The 18,344-nt window shown below is 47.8% G+C and overlaps 1 protein-coding gene across 1 annotated transcript; it reads right to left on the reverse strand.

Annotated features, from left to right (window-relative positions):
- Window positions 1-8,621: 8,621 nt before the first annotated feature.
- Window positions 8,622-14,782, reverse strand: LOC126022537 (keratin, type II microfibrillar, component 7C). Its single transcript, XM_049783489.1, has 9 exons — window positions 14,399-14,782; window positions 12,784-12,992; window positions 12,169-12,229; window positions 11,948-12,043; window positions 11,234-11,398; window positions 10,888-11,013; window positions 10,124-10,344; window positions 9,484-9,515; window positions 8,622-8,809 (listed from the first exon to the last, which is right to left on the reverse strand). The coding sequence occupies exons 1-9, from the start codon at window positions 14,780-14,782 to the stop codon at window positions 8,622-8,624; spliced, it is 1,482 nt and encodes a 493-aa protein (XP_049639446.1).
- Window positions 14,783-18,344: the final 3,562 nt, after the last annotated feature.

Below are 18,344 nucleotides of genomic sequence, written 5' to 3' on the forward strand. Positions count from 1 at the left end.
CAAGGCCCGCCCACTTCCCGCCCCTCCGCTGGCATGACCACGCCCGTCTCCCCGCCCCTCTACTGTCATGTCAGGACCACATCCAGAGAGCTCTGCCCCTTGGCTGCCAGGACCCCACCACCAGCACCCCACCTTCAGCAAACCAGAGTTGGGGCCACTCTTGTCCACCTCTGGCCTCTTTCTGTAGCTTTCCTAGCAGCCGATCTCTTGTGCTCCTTCTGTTATTTTTCCTGGAGTTCTGGTCCTGACATCCTTTTACCCAAATTTAGGGCGTGGTACCTCGAACCTCTCTGCCAGCACTTCTTAGGGACCTGTGGATTGGGGCGATCAGGCCACTTTCCTGTAAACTGTGGGGAAATGAAATGACCTGTGGGAGGAGAGAGCATCTCCTTCCCAGGCTGCAGAAGCTTCTACAAAGCCAATGACTTAAGCACCCGCCCCATATGCTTGCCTTTGTTTCACGCTGTGTCTCCAATAAAGTAATTGCAGCTAATCAAACCGGGTGCTGAGTCCTGAAAAATGCCCTGACTCTCCTGGGGTGCTTCCTGCCAGAGATTTCCTCAAGAGAGTTCCTTTCAGGTGAAAATAATTACCAGGGGTTTTAGCTGAGGTGGGGATGTAGATGACTGTGTTGTTCCTCTCCATGGGTGCTCTCCTCAGACTCACTGACTACTTACTGTCTGGAGAAGTCTTTGTTGTGAGTGTCCAACTGCACAATGTAGAGGCAACTGTTCTTTACCCACAAGATTCAGCATCCCCTACCTCCAACTGTGGCAATGAAAGTCATCTCCAGACATGGCCAATGTCCTTAATGGGGGACACCTCTGGAGAGGGGAAGTGTGGGACTAACATAAGCCTTTCAGTACCTGAAAGCTGGAGCAGTGTGGGTTGGGGCTGGAACTCTCATTCCCAGGTCCCATTTCTCAAATGCTTCTCACTTTTGAATGTCTTCGTCATGGCATTAGGACAGAGGACATTAGAAAATATTCCTCAGGGGTATGCTTCTGACTCCTGAAGTGAGATGAAAAATCATAGGATTTTTGGTTCAATTCTCATTTAAAACATCTTGGGCTGATAGTGGCTAAAGTGCTTGTTTTGCACACTAACAACTTGGACTTTTATCTCCAGCAACCCAAATGGTCCTCTGAGCACTTCCAGGAGTGATTCCTGAGCACAGAGCCAGGAGTAAACCCTGGGTATAGCTGGTGTGGCCTCCAAAACAAACAACTAAAATAAAACTAAAGAATTTCTTTTTCTTTTTGGGCCACACCCGGTGACATCAGGGGATATTCCTGGCTACGTACTCAGAAATCGCTCCTGGCTTGGGGGCCATATAAGATGAACCAGCTTCTTCTGTCCTTTCCAGATAGGATGTATGGGATATTCTTTTTCCTTCTGGGAACTGTGGGATAATCAAACCTCAACCCAACTCTCAAAGAATGACACATTACAAGTGGAATTCTTTATGTTCCCCTGAGCCTGCCAGGAGCGATTTCTGAGCTCAGAGCCAGGAGTAACCCCTGAGTCCAGCTGAGTTTGGCCCCTGAGCTCAGAGCCAGGAGTAACCCCTGAGTCCAGCTGAGTGTGGCCCCCCAAATAAAAGGAAAAGAAAAGAAACTTGGATGTTACAGACTTATTAATAGTGCTTGGTGTAATAATAGAAAAAAATGGTGGAAGATGTGGGTATCCCTCCCCAGCTTCTTGTTTATCTCACCTGAATGATCAGAACTGCCCACACCTGGAATGGGTGGGTAGAGGAGTCTGCCTGGGGGGGGGGAATGGGGATAAGAAGGAGCATTAAAGAGGAAAAAGAGAGGCAGCAAGAAAGAATGGAGAGCAGATGCAATGAAGACGGAAGATGAGCAGCATGGAAGAGGCTGCTTAGCTTAGAAGCCATGCAGCACATAGCAGTTAGGGCCTTGAAATAAAGCTGAATTTCTCCTGAAACTTCATCTGACTGCTTTGCAAATTTCTCCTCTGTCACCCTGCAACCTTTAGACCTGCCGGGCCATAGGGGCTGCAGGAGCCGGGTTGAGCCAAGAAAGGCCTCACCATCCTCCTACCAACACTAGGACTCATTACTTTATATTAAAATAACAGTTTAGCCATAATGAAAGACTCTATCCCAGGCTCCATACTAGGACCAGCATAATGACCAAGACCACTAACTACAGAAGACAGATTAAAATGACAGTGAAGGAACAGAACTTCTAGAACCACTAAGAAAGACTTCATCATAAGCTCCATTCCTTTACCTGTGCAGATACTAAGATCTCTAGATACAGAGGTCTGATTGTATCACCCATGATGAAGAAGTCTTCCATATACCACAAAGGTACAGAGGGGGAGAGTAAATGAACATGCAAGGAGCCTATAATTATTCCCACGACAGTATACTTCAAAAGTGGAGAAGCCCTGTATTTCTTAGGCCAAGGGAATTCCCCCCATTTTTTTGGTGCCACACCTGTTTGATGCTCAGGGGTTACTCCTGGCTAAGCGCTCAGAAATTGTCCCCAGCTTGGGGGGACCATATGGGACGCCGGGGGATCGAATTGTGATCCTTCCTTGGCTAGCGCTTGCAAGGCAGGCGTCTTACCTCTAGAGCCACCTTGCCTGCCCCAGGAATTCCCTTTCTAATGTCCCCAATATTTACTGTGCCTATACAGGAAAAAAAACAACAACAAAATAAGCTTTTTTTATTTATTTATCTATCTATTTTTTATTTCTTTGTTTTGGCTTGGATATTGAAGTTGTTGTCTCCATGTTATTTTGTTTGTTTTGTTTTGTTTTTCTCTTTTTTTTCCTTTTATTGTGCTCGGTTATGTTTTTATTTCAGGACTGTGGTTATTATGTGGTGCTTATCTTTATTGCTGTAGTATTCCTTGGATTTCCTTTTTTTGTTTTGTTTTGTCTTTTTATTGTAAGAATTTATTCAAGAGACAAAATTGATTAACATATTGAGGTGAACTAGCATAACATAATATAGTAACATAACATAAAATATAATATAATATAATACATGTAAGTCAAAGAACATTTCTGATTAAAACACATTTTTTTTTTATCATAATGGCTTACATATCTTTCACAGTCGTATTTTAGGTACATATTAACATTGAATCAGGGGAATACCCATCACCAAATATGTCCTCCCCCATCCCAGTTCCCTTTCTGCAGCCCATATCCCCCACCATCACCCAACCCCCCCCCCCGGGCTGATAGAGTAGGTGGTCCCCTCTTTGTCTAGCTTATTATTAGTGATCATATATCTGTTTGGTCCTGTTACCCTCCCTTGTTTCCCCCTCTATTTTAGAGGTGGAGCTAGATAAATCGAGTTATGTGGTTTTGTTTGAAGGAAAGAAAAGCAATAGATTAGGATACAAAATAAGAAAAAAGAAAAAAAAGAAGTCAAATATGCTGAAAATGGGCAAAGTCCCTCTAGAGGCTTTCAATCTCAGTTTGAGAGAGGATGTGAAAAAGGTAATTGAAACACCACAACAATACAGAAAGAAATATCAAATTAAATATCCAGTGAGCACTACAGCAATAAAGACAAGCACCACTCAATAGTCTTGGTTCTGAAATCAAATCATGCTGGAGTGCAAAAAGAAAGAGAAAGATCAGATAAAATAAAATAAAATAAAATAATATTGGAGACATCAACTTCAATCTCTACACCAAAATGTAGACGTCAGAAAAAAAATCGATCGATCAATAAATAAGTATGTGGAAAAATGATTGCTTTGTGCTTTTTTTCCCTTTTCTTTCCCCCCTGCATAGGCACAGTAACTATTGGAGATATTGTAGAGGAAATTCCCTTGGCCTAGGAGATTCAGGGTTTCTTCACTCCTGAAGTATACTGTCATGGGATTAACTATAGACTCCTTGCATGATCATTTACTCTCCCCTTGGTGCTTTTGTGGTGTATGGAAGACTTCTGCTTTGTCTTGGATGGTAACATCAGACCTCTGTATCTAGAGTTCTTGGTGACTGTGCAGCTCAAGGAATGGAGCTTATGATGAAGTCTTTCTTTGTGGTTCTAGCAGTTCTGCTTCTTCAGTGTCGTTTTAATCCATCTTCTGTAGTTGGTGGTCTTGGTCATTATGTTGCTCCTAGGATGGAGCCTGGGATAAGATCTTTCGTTATGTTTTGGAAGACCCGTTCAGTTGTGGTTGTCTCAGTCAGACCTCTGGAATTGGAGATCTTGTTTGTTGAACAAATCGTAGACCAAAAGCTAGGCTAGAGCTTTTTGTTGCATTGTTGTTGTTGGTCCCTGGATGCGTACTGTCCAGTCCTGGTTGTAACAACCAGTCATCTGTATATAGTGATTTTGGCTTTTGATCAAAGGGTGACATGTTTTCTAATTTTGTCTTATTGTTAGCTGATGAGGAAGGACAACTTGCTCTTAGATTAATTTGTTCCCATTTCTTCATTGTCAGGTTATCAATTTAGAACTGGTGCATGGTGGTGTCAGAGCAGCATTGTGAATGCCCTGGAGGGGGTTTGGCTCCTGGAGCTGTTGTGGAAAACTGTCGTTTCGATGCCTGGGATCCAGGACTCATTGGATTTTCTATTTGATATCTCCTTTTGTATTGTTGTGGTGTCTCTCTTCCTTTTTCCTGTTCCTCTCTCAAACTGAGGTTGAGAGCCTCTATTAAGGACTCCACCCATTTTCGGCTTATTTGATTTTTACCCCATTTTATTGTTTTTCTTTTCTTTAACCAAAACCACATATCTAGAACTATCTAGTTCTGCCTCTCAAATAGAGGGAGAAATATTGGAGGCTACCAAGATCAAACAGTTGTATGATCACAAAGTAGGAAGCTAGACACAGAGGGGACCACTTATACTAGCAGTTCAGGGGTGAAGGTGGGGAACATGGGATGCAAGATGGGAATGGGCGTGAAGGGAGCACAACTTTGGTGATGGGAATTCCCTGATTCAATGTAAATATGTACCTAAAACATTACTGTGAAAGATATGTAAGCCACTTTGGTCAAAATAAAAATTATAAAAAAAAAATAACAGTTTAGCACTAAGTTTTGTTTTCTGGAAATAGCTCTCTGTTCCTGGCTTGACCCATTGAGACCTTGGTTACACTTTGAAATCACTCACGTTGCTGTGTAATCAATATTTTGTATTTGAAGCCCCGTCATTTCCTTTGCCTCCTTCCTGCCTATGGGAAGCAAAGGTTCCAGAAATATAGTTTCCTTCCTTCCTTCCTCCCTCCCTCCCTCCCTTCCTCCCTCCCTCCCTCCCTCCCTCCCTCCCTCCCTTCCTTCCTCCCTCCCTCCCTCCCTTCCTCCCTCTCTCCCTCCCTCCCTTCCTTTCTTACTCCCTCCCTTCCTCCCTCTCTCCCTTCCTCCCTCCCTTCCTCCCTCCCTCCCTCCCTCCCTTCTTTCCTTCCCTCCTTTCTTCCTTTCTTTCTTCTCTCCCTCCCTCCTACCCATGGTGCTCAGGGGTTATGTCTGGCTCTGCATTCAGAGATCACTCCTGGTGAACTTGGGGGATGATTTGGGGAGCTGGGAATTGAACCCAGGTCGGTTGTGTCTAAGGCAAGTGCCCTACTTGCTGTACTATCTGGTTTCCCTGTTTCTTCTCCTTGCTGACAGATGGTAACACTCTTGGCTGTAATGCTCCATACTGACTGTGGAGCTCCCCCTCAGAGATCCACATCCATTAGCTATGGTGCTTTCTCACATGTTGGTTGAAATTCTGGTGAAGGTGCTCTTATTTCCCTCCTAGGTCCCAGGCCCAGGATCTGCATGACCTTGCTTCTCTGGATGTGTAGGTGACAGTGATGGCAGAGGAGGCAAAGGCTCAGGGACTCAGGACTGGGCCTCTGCCAGGGGAGGAACAGGTGATAGCTCACATGTAGATAATGGGTGTTCTCTACAGAGGAAGGGAATACAACTGTGCTCTTCTCACATGTCACCTGAAGGAACACTCATAGCTTGCCATCCTTTCAGTATATGTCTTGAGTCAGAACTGGTTTCAATCTCTGTGGCAATTTTCAAGAGGGTCAGAAATGAAAATGACCCAGGAGAGTCTCTGCTTTTCTACAGTGGGGAAGAAGGCCAGTGACCCCATGGCCAGCATAGGAAGATGCTTGGGCACCACATGCTCTGTTAAAGTGTTTGGACTTTGCTTGAGGAGCAGTAGAGACCTGTCAAGAAGTGAGGCTTTTTCTTAAAAACTCTGGCAGTCAGAGTATGGAATGAAGGTGGGAGGGTAGAGCAGAGCCTTGACCAGAATAGCTAGAATGGGCAGGAGAGACAGATTAGAGGTGCTAAGAGGTAGAAAAGGAAGGCATTAGGGGTTAATTATTTTTTTCTTTATATACAAAGCAGTGCTTAAGATACCAGGGATTCTCCTAGTGAGTTTTGGTCAGCTAGGTGAATAGTGGTGGTCTGAGGATGTGGTCACCCAGTGTTGTTCAGGGGCCTCCAAAGTTTCACCTGGTGGCACTCGGAGACCAATGGTGCTGGGGAGTGAATTATTCATCTCTGTACTATCTTTCAGGTCTAGTTAGTCAGTTTTGAGGGTGAGAGTACAGTGCTGGGTGGATGAGAGGTGCAGTTTTGGGGAAATAGGAGACTTCTGGTGAAGGGAGGGAGCAGACAAATCAGATTGAAGACCTGGAGGGTGTCCAGGACTACCAGGTGGAGGTGTTTAGAGGGAAAATAAGGCAGGCTCTGGGTGGCTTCAGGAGACCTAGGGAGGCCTCAAAGTTTGTATGTCTACAGGGTGTGGAGGTGGTACTGCTGCTGGAGGTCACAGAGCTCTGAAACAGGTTTATCACAGATACCACTGACTAAGAAGAGACAGGAGACAGGGTGGCTGGTCTGGAAGTGTGTGCAGAAAGGAGAATGTCCAGATACAAGGCTATCTGTGTGCTGGGTACTGGAGCCAGGGAGCAGGGGATCAGCCTGAGAATAAGGAAAGAGAAGGAACAGTCAGAAGTTAGGGGGAAAAGGTGAGATGTGGAGCAGGTGGCTTAAGAGAAGAGGTTTTAGGGGCAAGAGGAGAGATGGGCAAGGTCTGGGCTCATGAGGCACAATGGCCTCCAGTTGAGTGTGGACTGCCAGGGGTTGTGGGTGGAGGGGGTGAATGAGACCTGCCTGGACTCTTCCAGGACTGCTTCTTCCAGAGTGGGGTTGAGGTTTCCCATTCTCCGGGGGTTCCTAATTCTTCTTGAGTAGAGAAGAAAGAAACAGCCTTGCAGCGATCAAAGGAGCCTTCTTAGCCTGAGAACTGAAGTTCTGAAGTGTCTGAGTTGAGGCTGTGTGATGGGGGAGTCAGGAAAACAAGGTGTCCCCAAACATTTACTGGGCTTTGGGGTGCTATCCAGGGTGCTGAAGAGCTTCTTGTATGGGGATGGGATGGGATGGGGTGAGTACCCTTGTCTAAATGGCAATGTGGGGTAGCGAGTGGCAGACAGCAAACACAGGTTGCTTCTGTGCTCTACTGCTGACTCTTAAGGTGCAGGGGATGAGACAGTGGGTGTGTGAAAGGAACTAGGACCAAGCACACTAAACATAAGCACACCTACACCTATAAGCAGATAAACAGACATACACAGATAAATAGAGACATATACACACATACAGTACACAGATACACATAAACACATATTTATATGCATACACTATACATTTATACACATAAATGTATATCTATAGATTAATACAGATGCATGCATAAACACACAGTCACAATACATAAATAAATGCACACACGTACATAGGCATACACAAATATACACATGTATGTGCAAATAAACACAAAACAAGCACATTTATGCAAACATGCAGATAATGTACATGATCATACACACATATACATAAAACACAAATTCACGCATGTATAAAGACACGCACACAGCACAATAAGCATTATGCATCACACAGATAAACATAGATGCATGCATGCATAAACACACATACACAGTATAAGCACATATACACAAATATAAATATATGTACATACATATGAGCACATACATACATAAACATATATACAAGCATAAACACACACAACACACAACACAAACATACTGCCTTTCAGAAAACACTGGTCCTCTAGTTTCAAGACCAACCAGAGGAGCAAGACATCCTGGATGTGACAGGTGGAGGAAATGTGGTGGCAGGTGAAGGCAGGGCAGGGTATCCCTATTTGGGGACAGCCTGCTGGCATCCAGGTGGAGATCATCTTGCAGGGCAGGGGATATAGACATGTTAGACACGGATACTCGTGTTAGATACTCAGGAAATGTAGACATAGTCACACAGAAAAGTTCTCCAGTTTATTGACTAAACAGAAGACAAGAGGCCAGAGAGGCAGGGAGAAATATGGGGGTGCTCCTTCCAGGGAAGAAGGTCCTTCTCCTTGAGGGTCTGAATGGAGCTGAAGGGTGTGTGTAATGGTGGTAGAGGGGCGGCTCCTGGGCAGCTGCCCCTTCCACCAGGAGCAGAGGGGTGACTGCTGGGAACCAGCAGAGGTGCATTCTCAGAACACGGTGACGCCTCCGAGGCGCTGCTGCTGCTTTCAGCTGGGGCAGGCAGGAGTACTGGCAGTTGGGCAGGGCTGGGGGTGTTTCTCTGGCTCCCTTTCAGGGTCATTTAACACCTACCCATGCCACAGGAGCCCCCTCCGCAGGATGTGTTGAGCTGGCCACAGGGTGCGCACATGCCTGTGCTCACCGCCAGGTTGCCACTACAGGGGGCGCAGCAGGCGCCGCCAGTCACTGGCCTTGAGCCGGACATGCAGAGGTCCCCGCAGACAACCCCACCCCGGGAGCTGCTCACACCTGCGGGAACAAGGATAGCGTCAGATCCCTGATGATGGCCACTCTACCCTGCCACCTTTTTTGTAGCATCTCATCTGTCTGGTTCTCAAGGAGAACGGAAAGGACCTCAATTCTGGTTCTGAATGAGTGGGAGGAGGAACTGAGCTTGGGAACCAGGGAACCAAGCCCAGATTCTGCTCTGTGGTCCTGACCCAATCCTTCCTCTCTCTGCTTCCACTTCTTGTGTGTGTGTGTGTGTGTGTGTGTGTGTGTGTGTGTGTGTGTGTGTGTATGTGTGGTTTTTAGGTCGCACCCGGCAGTGCTCAGGGGTTATTCCTGGCTCCAGGCTCAGAAATTGCTCCTGGCAGGCACGGGGGATCATATGGGACGCTCGGATTTGAACAGATGACCTCCTGCATGAAAGGCAAATGCCTTACTCCAATGCTATCTCTCCTTCTTCCTTTACAAGATGCATGTCTGTGACATAAGAAATCCTGCCTACAGTCATAAGCAATCTCTCCCTCCTTAACTGTTTTTCCTGGAAGTTCTTTCCCCAAACTAACCCTGATTCCTCTTGTTCCATGGCCAAACTATTTCCATTACTAAGGAAATTTCTGGAAACTGCTCTTAGTCTGTACATGCTTGTTCTATTGCCAAACTGAAATATTCCCTTTTTAATGAGTTAAAATACTTACAGACATTCACTGATCCAACACCTTCACAGAGCCTGAGGGATAAGGGATAGAGGGGAGAAAGATCAGAAAGGGGAAAGAGATCCTAGAGTGCTGAAATTCATCCTCTCAAGGCTACTTTGAGCCTCCCTCCATGTGTAACTCCCTCCTCTGTGTAACACTGGAAAAATCACCTTCCTAGCAATGGTAGCAACACCTGGCACATTGGTAAGTAGAGTGCACAGGGGATCTTAGCTTTTACTTACCCTACAAGCAACTCCTTTTATACAGTACACATCTTGAATAACCATATCTGGAGTATGCATATGGAAAAGGTTCTCTTGAGCAGTAGCATAAGGCCAGGGATGGAGTTTGGCTAACAAATCTATCCCCAAGCAGAGTGACATCCAAGACAACAGGCAGAAAGCATGTGCCAAAACATTGAGGGTGGAATAATTGAGGTGAGTCTAGATTGAGTGATTGGTGCTTCACTTTGCTTCCTAGCAAAGGCCTAGATCCCTGAGACTCAGAAACCAGAGTCTAAGTTCAGATATCTGAAGTCTGGGATCCAAAGGTTCCAGAATCTAGGTGGGATGAGTTTGAGGAATCTGAAGAGGGTGGATTCTGCAAGCATGTTTTTTGGAGTAGCTGGTTTGGGTCTTACCTCTGCTCCTCGCCCTCCAGCAGGCGCCGGTAGGTGGCAATCTCAATGTCCAGACCCAGCTTGGAGTTCATCACCTCCTGGTACTCCTTGAGTAGACAGGCCATGTCCTGCTTGGCTTTCTGCAGGGCCTCCTCTAGGCCGGCCAGCTTGCAACGGGCATCGCTGAGGGCCGCCTCACCCTGCTGCTCAGACTGGGTCACTGCAGCCTCCAGTTTGGTATTCTGGGGGAGAAGAAAGGAGTTGGGGAGAAACATGTGAAATTCTGTTTTCTGAGAACCTAATAAGAATCCAACAGAACCACTTAATTTCTATCCTGAAGACTAGATCTCTGATAAGCTTCTTGACCTGCTTCCAGCCTCGCACCCTCACATTCTTTCATGCCCTTCCTGCAGCCTATCCCAACCTAGTCAATTAAGAAAGCTTCTGTAGGTTTTTCACTATTTCTCTATGGCCTGGGTGACTGGCTATCTGATAAGGTCCTTTTAGAGTCTAACTTTAATCTTTTTTTTTTTTTTTTTTGGTTTTTGGGCAACACCCAGCGATGCTCAGGGGTTACTCCTGGCTGTCTGCTCAGAAATAGCTCCTGGCAGGCACGGGGGACCATATGGGACACCGGGATTTGAACCAACCACCTTTGGTCCTGGATCGGCTGCTTGCAAGGCAAACACTGCTGTGCTATCTTTCTGGGCCCCCTAACTTAAATCTTTCTGCAGCCAGAAAACTTTATTCCCTTCCCCTGCTGAGGGTGGCCTGGGTTCCCATACCTGGCACTTGGCATTCTCCACTTCAGCTGTGAGCCTCTGGATCATGCGGTTCAGCTCATTGATCTCCTCCTTGGTGCGACGCAGGGTCTCCCCATGCCTGATGACTGTGGCCTTCATCTCCTCACACTAGGAACAAAGGGACAGGGAGGCTTGTGAGACCCAAGACAGGAAGTGCTGCCCCTCAGGAACCAGGTAAGAGAGCGAGTTGTGCAGTGCCCAGCCTGAGAGCGGCCTGCCCTTCTCTTGCTGTGCCAGGGGTCAGTTTCATTGCTGAGAGGAGTCTTTTCTAGTATGTTCTTCACTCCATTCGTCCTGACCCATATGGGAACAGGGCCTGTGCCCTCACCTTGGTGCGGTACCAGCTCTCGGCCTCAGCCCTGCTGCGGCTGGCAATGTCGTCGTACTGAGCCTTGATCTCAGCAATGATGCAGTCCATGTTGAGGTCCCGGCTGTTGTCCATCTTGACAATGACTGAGGTGTCTGAGATGTGGGCGTGGAGCACCCGGATCTCCTAAGGGTGGGGTGAAGAAGAGGAAGAATAGCCATGATGTCTGTACTTTTCCTTGCCCACTGGTGCCAATCTCTACCACTTGGGCCCATATGGATCTGCCTTCTCAATGTGGAGCAGAAATATTCTCTGAAAAAGTAGTGTGACTTTCTGAACAGATCAGGCGTCCCCTTTGCAGGGAAACACTCACTTTTGAGCACTGAGATTTCTGTGATTCACTCCTAAGAGTGTATTACAGGTGTGTCTCAGGGTCCACACCTGAACCTGTACTTCACATCCCCCTAGATAAACTCATTATGGAAAACTTGGGCTGTGGAGACAATGGGGGTCATGAGAATGTGTAGGCTGCCCTTGCAGTGCGTGCGTGTCTCCCACACTGTGTCAGAGGTACTGTGCCTCCATTCCCATCACCCTGTCTTGCCTTCACTGATCATACCCTCTCTTGGTATTTCCTCTGCCTTCCTACACCCCCTGCCTGTCCCCTGCCATAACCTGGAACAAAGGCTCCCCCGCCAGCAGGCCTGGGTGCTTTTCACAGTGGATCCTTCTTACCTCCTCATACAGGCGCCTCAGGAAGTCAATCTCCTGGGTCAGAGCCTCCGCATTGGCCTCCAGGTCTGACTTGCGCAGGTAGGCACAGTCCACGTCCTGAAAGGGAAGGGGCATGAGGCCAGCTCTCCAGGGGGTTCTGCAGACTGAACTGCAGAGTGGCCATAGGAAACTGGCCTGGCCAGGGTCTCAAGCTCAGGACCTGGCCGGGCTTGGATACTCACTTTTTTCAGAGCCACAAATTCATTCTCTGCTGTAGCCCTAAGTGTGACTTCTTCTTCATACCTGAGGACAGGGCAGAACAGGACCCATGAGTCTGAGAAATCTCACCTCAAGCTTAGTCTGAACCCCTTGTGCCAGCACCTACCCCTCAAAGAATTAGGACCAGGAAGCAGTCAGTTGTGGGCTGTCCAGCTCTCAGTCTCTTGGAGCTTTCTCTGTATATGTGTGTATGTGCATGTGTGAGTGTATCTATGTTTGTGTGTATGTGTGAGTATAAATATGTGCCCCATAGTGATGAGAACTGTCTACCTTTTGTCTCTAAATGTCTAATGCCCATCCCAGTGTCTGGTAATACCTGGCAGGTACTCAGGAAGCATTAACTAAGGGAAGCATCCTTTTAAGAATATCCCTGGCTTTGAGGGTTAATCTCAAGGAGGGAGGAATGTTCATGTCTCTGGTACCCTAAGAAATGGCCCTGGCAGACATTTTTGGAGTGAGTGTGCCACCCACTCCATTGTTTTGTACTTCTGGAAGCCCTGGCAGCGAAAACCATGCCCCACAGAAGCTGCAGTATCAGCCACAGTGCTTGAAATTTCTGAACCTCCCCCCCCACTCACTTCTTCTTGTAGCCTTCTAGCACCTCCTGCACATGGTTGAGCTCTGAGGCCAGCCTTCCACTGTCGGCCTCCACACACTCGGCTTCCCGCCTGAGGGTCTCGAAGTAGCCGGTGAATAAGGGTTCCAGGTTGCTCTCGCAGCACTCACGGTTCTGGTAGAACTGCCACTTGGTCTCCAGCAGTTTGTTCTGCTGCTCTAGGAAGCGAACCTGAGGCCAGAGGTGGAGCATGAGAAACTTTACTTGCAAGAGAGCAGAGGGCAAGAGGGGCCTGGCTCCAGACCTTCTTGGAGGGGATCCTGTCTGTTCTCTAAACTGCACCAGGACCCACTAGTGGGTCCACACAAGGATGCACCCCAGCAGACCCTCCTGAAAGGTCCTTAAAGCTTCTAGCCAGACCTTTTACTGGGTCCAATGGATCCATGCTGCACTCAGGTGACTCCAGGGTCATGATTCAGCACAGAGCCCCTCTGTAGAGTGGAACCCCTGAAACTTGCCTCACTCAGATGGGTCAGAGAACTCCTATATGAATGGCATCTCCTGCTAAACAGCTACCTTCCCAAGACAGGTGTGATGCCAGAGTGCAAGTGAGCAGAAAGTGGACTGAGCACCAGTGGATGAAGGACACACCAATTACTGACATCCTCCAACACAGCGCAATTAGGATCACAGCCACTCAGTGTGGCACTGGGCTGCTCTAACTCCACCTTCACCCAGACAAGTCCTTTCCTGGGTGAGTCTGCCCTGCAGGTGTTTAGGGGTTGCTTGCTCTGACTTTCCAGCAGGGCAGCTGGCAGTGTGACTTTCTTTTTATTTTTTGGTCACACTCAATGGTGCTCAGAGTTTTGTTCCTGGCTCTGTGCTCAGGGATCATTCCCGGCAGTTCTCAGTTCTTAGGGAGAACCATAAGCAGGGACTGGAGTTTAGTAGTACAAGGCAAGTGTCCTACCCTCTGTGCTTATCTCTCTTCCCCCTTGGTGTGACTTCTCTAAGTTGGTTCTGGAAGCTCACCTGGGGCCCACCTCTCATACTTGTTGGTGCCTGAATCCCATGGAGAAGATGGCTACAGACTTGAGCTGGACACTGATAACTTCAGATGGTCCCACCACTTCCAGGACAGGTCCTGGTGACCCCCCTCATCCCTCTACTCTACCAATACCCAGGAGAGGGTGACTGTGTCTCTGACTCATCCCTTGAGCAAACTTCTCTATTCAGTCATTTCGTATACTAACAAATTTTTGTGATTCAAGAGATTCCTTTAGGCTGTCTCCTACCATGGAGTCCACTGGGCCTGCCCTTGTTTGGGGAGCCTCAGAGTATCTGGCAGGTAACTAATTGACCTCACATGTTTTGAACTCCCAACTATAGCCCTGTGCTGATGACACAATGGTATCTTTAAACACCGAAAATCTTGTTCCCGATTCTGTTTCTATTTGCCCTTTGTCTTCACCAATAGACTCGAGGTTCTTAACTTATTTTGTCTTTTAATCTAAGTCTTTTCTTTTGGATTAAGAGCTTCAGTGGACATGCGACTGCCTCTAACTCCCTCTTCAGTGTACTGCCTGAGTCTAGTATATGATATTGGTTTTAGGAAAGGTTTATTCAAGGCCACCTACCTTATCGATGAAGGCAGCAAACCTGCTGTTGAGACATTTGATCTGCTCCTTCTCCTCCTGCTTCACGCACTGGGCATTGGGGTCGATCTCCAGGTTGAGGGGCGTCAAGAGGCTCTCATTGACAGACACGGTGGTGATGCAAGGGGGGCTGGGTCCACACACACCCCCGGAGCGGTATCCAAAGCTGCTGCCGCAGGATCCAGCACGGAAGCCCCCGCAGACGCTGCGGCTTCCGAAGCCCCCGGTGATGCCTCTGTAGCAGGAGATGCCGCGGTAGGGAGCAGAGGTGATGCAGCAGCGGCCTGGCCGGGGCCCACAGGCTGAGGCGCAGCTGAAGGCTCTAGGGCCGAACCCACAGCCCATGGAGCTCAAGCCGCAGGTCATGCTGAAGAGAGGGAGGTGTGTGAACAGTGGCAAAGCTGGTAGAGGAGAGTGTTGAAGGCTTCTGCTCCCTGAGCTCTGGCAGGTCCTTTTATGCACCAGGGACAGCGGCATTAAAAGGCAGCAAAGAGACAATAGCTGTGTTTTATTGGCTTGGCATCACTATGGCCTCTTCTACGTAGCTGTGTCAACCACCACTGGCCACAGGCCTGTTTCATCTTCAAAGCCCTTTACAAGCTTTCTCATCTCCCCTCCCATTGGTACTGGAAGAGGAGAAGGCCCCCTCCCTCCTGGAGCCCCTGTTGGACCCCACTCCTATGAGCAGCTTGGGGCAGTGAGACTTGGTGTCTCTGAAGTATTGTACGGCAGAGTAAACATTTTGTCCTGGAAAGGGGGAAACAGTGCCCCCAAAGTCCTGCAGTTCTAGATTTTTTGCCTTTTGTCCTCTCAAAACAAGGCCCTTTCTTCTCTAAGCTTCAGCTATTGGGCACAGGTAAGATTTAGGAGGGATTATGGCCCCTGTTATCAGAGCATTCCTAAGAAGACAGAAGTCTGGGGTATCTAATGGGAGAAGGGAGAAACTAAGTTAGAGCAAAGCCTCTGTGAGAATGCCTGGCATCCATCACTGGAGGGACGGGGCAGGAGAGGGAATGCAAAATAGCCCTGAATCCCAGAGGTTCTTCAGGGAGGGCTTCCTGGGGGTAGAACAGGGCTGGCCTTGGGAAAGGAAGTGCTGATGTGGAGACTTGACCATGTGTTATCTCCCATCCTTTTGCCTTGCTAGGCCACTAGGGTTGGGTATTTTCATCTATTTTATAATCCAGAATAGTGACGTTCAGCAAAACAAAGGTCCCTGACTTAGTGACCCACATGTGACAGGAATGGAGGCCAACTTTGGTGCTATCTAACCCTCACTCACATGCTATACTGGCAGGTGATGGGTGTTTTCATCTGTAGCATTATTTAAAAAAACACCAAAAAGCAATGCAAATGGACAAAGCAGTAACAATAATTAGAAACATTTGTCCCCATGGAGAAGATATTCAGGACAGTACTTCTCAAACTTTTTTGTCTATAGTAAAAGTTTAGAAATCTCTTTAGACTGACATTTTATTATTATATTAAATAGATTAAATTACTATAAATTAGGAGAGATAGCATGGAGGTAAGGCGTTTGCCTTGCATGCAGAATGATTCGAATCCCAGCATCCCAAATAGTGCCCCGAGCCTGCCAGGAGCAATTTTTAAGCATAGAGCCAGGAGTAACCCCTGAGCGCTGCCAGGTGTGACCCAAAAACAAAAACAAAACAAAGAAAAAATTATTATGAATTAATATATAACAATAATTATATTAATATATTATATATTATGACACCTAATGAGCCAGTATGACATAGTAGGAGAAGGCAGCAAACATAGGGAGTGTCAGCATCTGAGCAGTGTAAAAGGGATGCTCCAGGTGGAGGGAAGGGATTGTGATGCCCTCCCTGGTGAAGAGTTGGGGTCATAAACTTGGGACATAATAGCTATTGATGTGTGCCATTGCCCCCTTTAGTGACAGAGGCTTGAGTAGGGGAAGGCACCCAGGGTCCTGAAATGACATCCCTGTCTTCCTTCCGAGTGATGAGGGAAGTCTCCTGTCCCCTGTCTCCTGAGTGCTTTGATAGGGTCTCAGGTAGCTGTCCTCAGCCAGGATCCCTCAGGGTTTGCTTTCTCTGTATAGCTTAGGCCTGCCTCTGGCTTTAATGGGTGCCCTGTTGGACGAAGCAAGAAGCTCACTTAAACCAAGGCTCTGCCCATAAACCCTCCCAAGCACTTTGTCTTGACCGCCTTTGAGTCTGACTCTGATGGGCCTATTCCCTCAGAGGTCACAGTCAAGCACTGACCCAGCCAGCTAAAAATAGCCCTCCTGGTACACATTACCTCACCCTCCTTTTTGCTCCCTCCCATATCCTGTGTCCTGCACTTCCAGCAAGAAACTTTCCACATTCTCAAACATTCCCTTACAAGTCCCTCCTGCATGCACCCTCCTCCTCTCCTGGAACCCATCTCAACCTTGCCAGGTTGTATGAGAGTAAGGTCTAGTCTCTTCCTGGGTTGCTGTGGTGAGCTACCTAGAGCACAGCAACATCACCAAGAGATAAAATCTTAGAGACAAGACCTGGTCAGCCTTCCTGGGGCCCTTGGGGCTCCCAAGTTTGCTTGGCTCTGTGCTTTGAGGGGCTCCTGGACTGAAAGATACAGAAAGAGGCAAGGCTTGGTGTCCACGTGGCCATTACTGCTGGGCAGGATTATAGAAGCATTTTGGGGAATTCTGGCTGGTTAGTCCTTTTGTGGGCATGATGTCTGTCAGATGCTGAAGAAGGGCCAGACCTTACCTCCCCTCTTGATTCAACCTTCACAGATAGGAGGACCCAGGGCATGACCAGTGATTCAAAGCCCTGGGGAGAAGTCTTCTCCTGGCTATGCTGGGAATTGCCCTCGACCTCTAATCCTGCTCTTCTGTCTCCACCAAAGGGCTGGGTTTCATGTTGGATTCTCCCCTGTGGGTGGGTGGGTCTCTTTCTAGACACTCTCACATCATGGGCTCCATGACCTTGCTTAGACCCTGTCCTATTGGAGAGAATGATTTAGGGTTCTGAAGATAGAGGGGTAGGGTTTGCAGGTAGGCTCTGTCACCCACTTGATTTGTGGCTCTGGACAAGAAATGCTTCAAAGCCTTATCTGTGAACTAGAGGGACACTCCATGCTTTGTTGGGCTACCCTGTCCCCCTTCTTACCCCCCATGTGTCCAGTAGAGCCCCACCAAGGAGATTGTGCTGGGTGGTGTCCCAGTATGAGCAGAAAATAGCTCATCAGCTTTACAAGGCAATCATGGTCACTCCAGGAAGCCTCAATTAGAACTCAGATTTGTAAATGGCTTAGAACAAAGGGCTTTACAGTGGGTGGAGCCTCTGGACAGCAGCCACTACAGACAGTAGTCACTGCTCTATGCTCTTTCTGGAGTCCTCCCTGCGCCCTCTGCTTGCCCTTCTGGCTCTGCCTGGGCATAGGGTGACTCAGTCAGCTGTCCCAGGCCTAGTTCCTGCCCACTGTCCTGAGACACAGCTCTGGTTGTTGGATGGTCACTTGCCAGACTGCCTGACCTTTTCATTGTTTTGCTAGGGGCTGCCAAGCTGAGTTTAGGCACTACTTCCAGCAATGGTGCAAGGCATGCTCAGGCCTGGTGATGTGGTACTGCTGAAATCCAGAAGAGTTGGGGGTCATACCTGATGTTGTGTGAGGCAGATACCTAACTTGTGTCCTGGTGTATGCAAAGGTTGAGCCCTCGGCCTCAGAATTGTCTTCCGGTTCCTATCCTGGCTTTGGACTTATCTATGCTTTAGCTTTATTTTTTTCTTGCCTTATCATCCATAAGCCTCCTCCTACAATTTTGTCCCTTCCTTATGACCTTATGTTTTTTTTTTTTTTTTTTTTTTTTTTTTGGTGATGACCGTTTGTAAAGATGTCTTCCTGCATATCTCTACCAGTTTGTCCTATTTGGGGGGCTTGGAACCATAAACTG

This window comes from Suncus etruscus, chromosome 11, assembly GCF_024139225.1.
Source record: "Suncus etruscus isolate mSunEtr1 chromosome 11, mSunEtr1.pri.cur, whole genome shotgun sequence".
Taxonomy (NCBI): Eukaryota; Metazoa; Chordata; class Mammalia; order Eulipotyphla; family Soricidae; genus Suncus; species Suncus etruscus.

Bases quoted from the DNA above. Each gene is read 5' to 3' on its own strand.
- LOC126022537 (XM_049783489.1), bottom strand. From the start codon at position 14,782: ATGACCTGCGGCTTGAGCTCCATGGGCTGTGGGTTCGGCCCTAGAGCC. The intron at 11,399-11,947 runs GTAAGAAGGATC...CCCCACCCTTAG, and splicing joins TGAGGCGCCTGTATGAGGAG to GAGATCCGGGTGCTCCACGC. The intron at 10,345-10,887 runs GTATGGGAACCC...CTTCTCCCCCAG, and splicing joins TGGAGAATGCCAAGTGCCAG to AATACCAAACTGGAGGCTGC.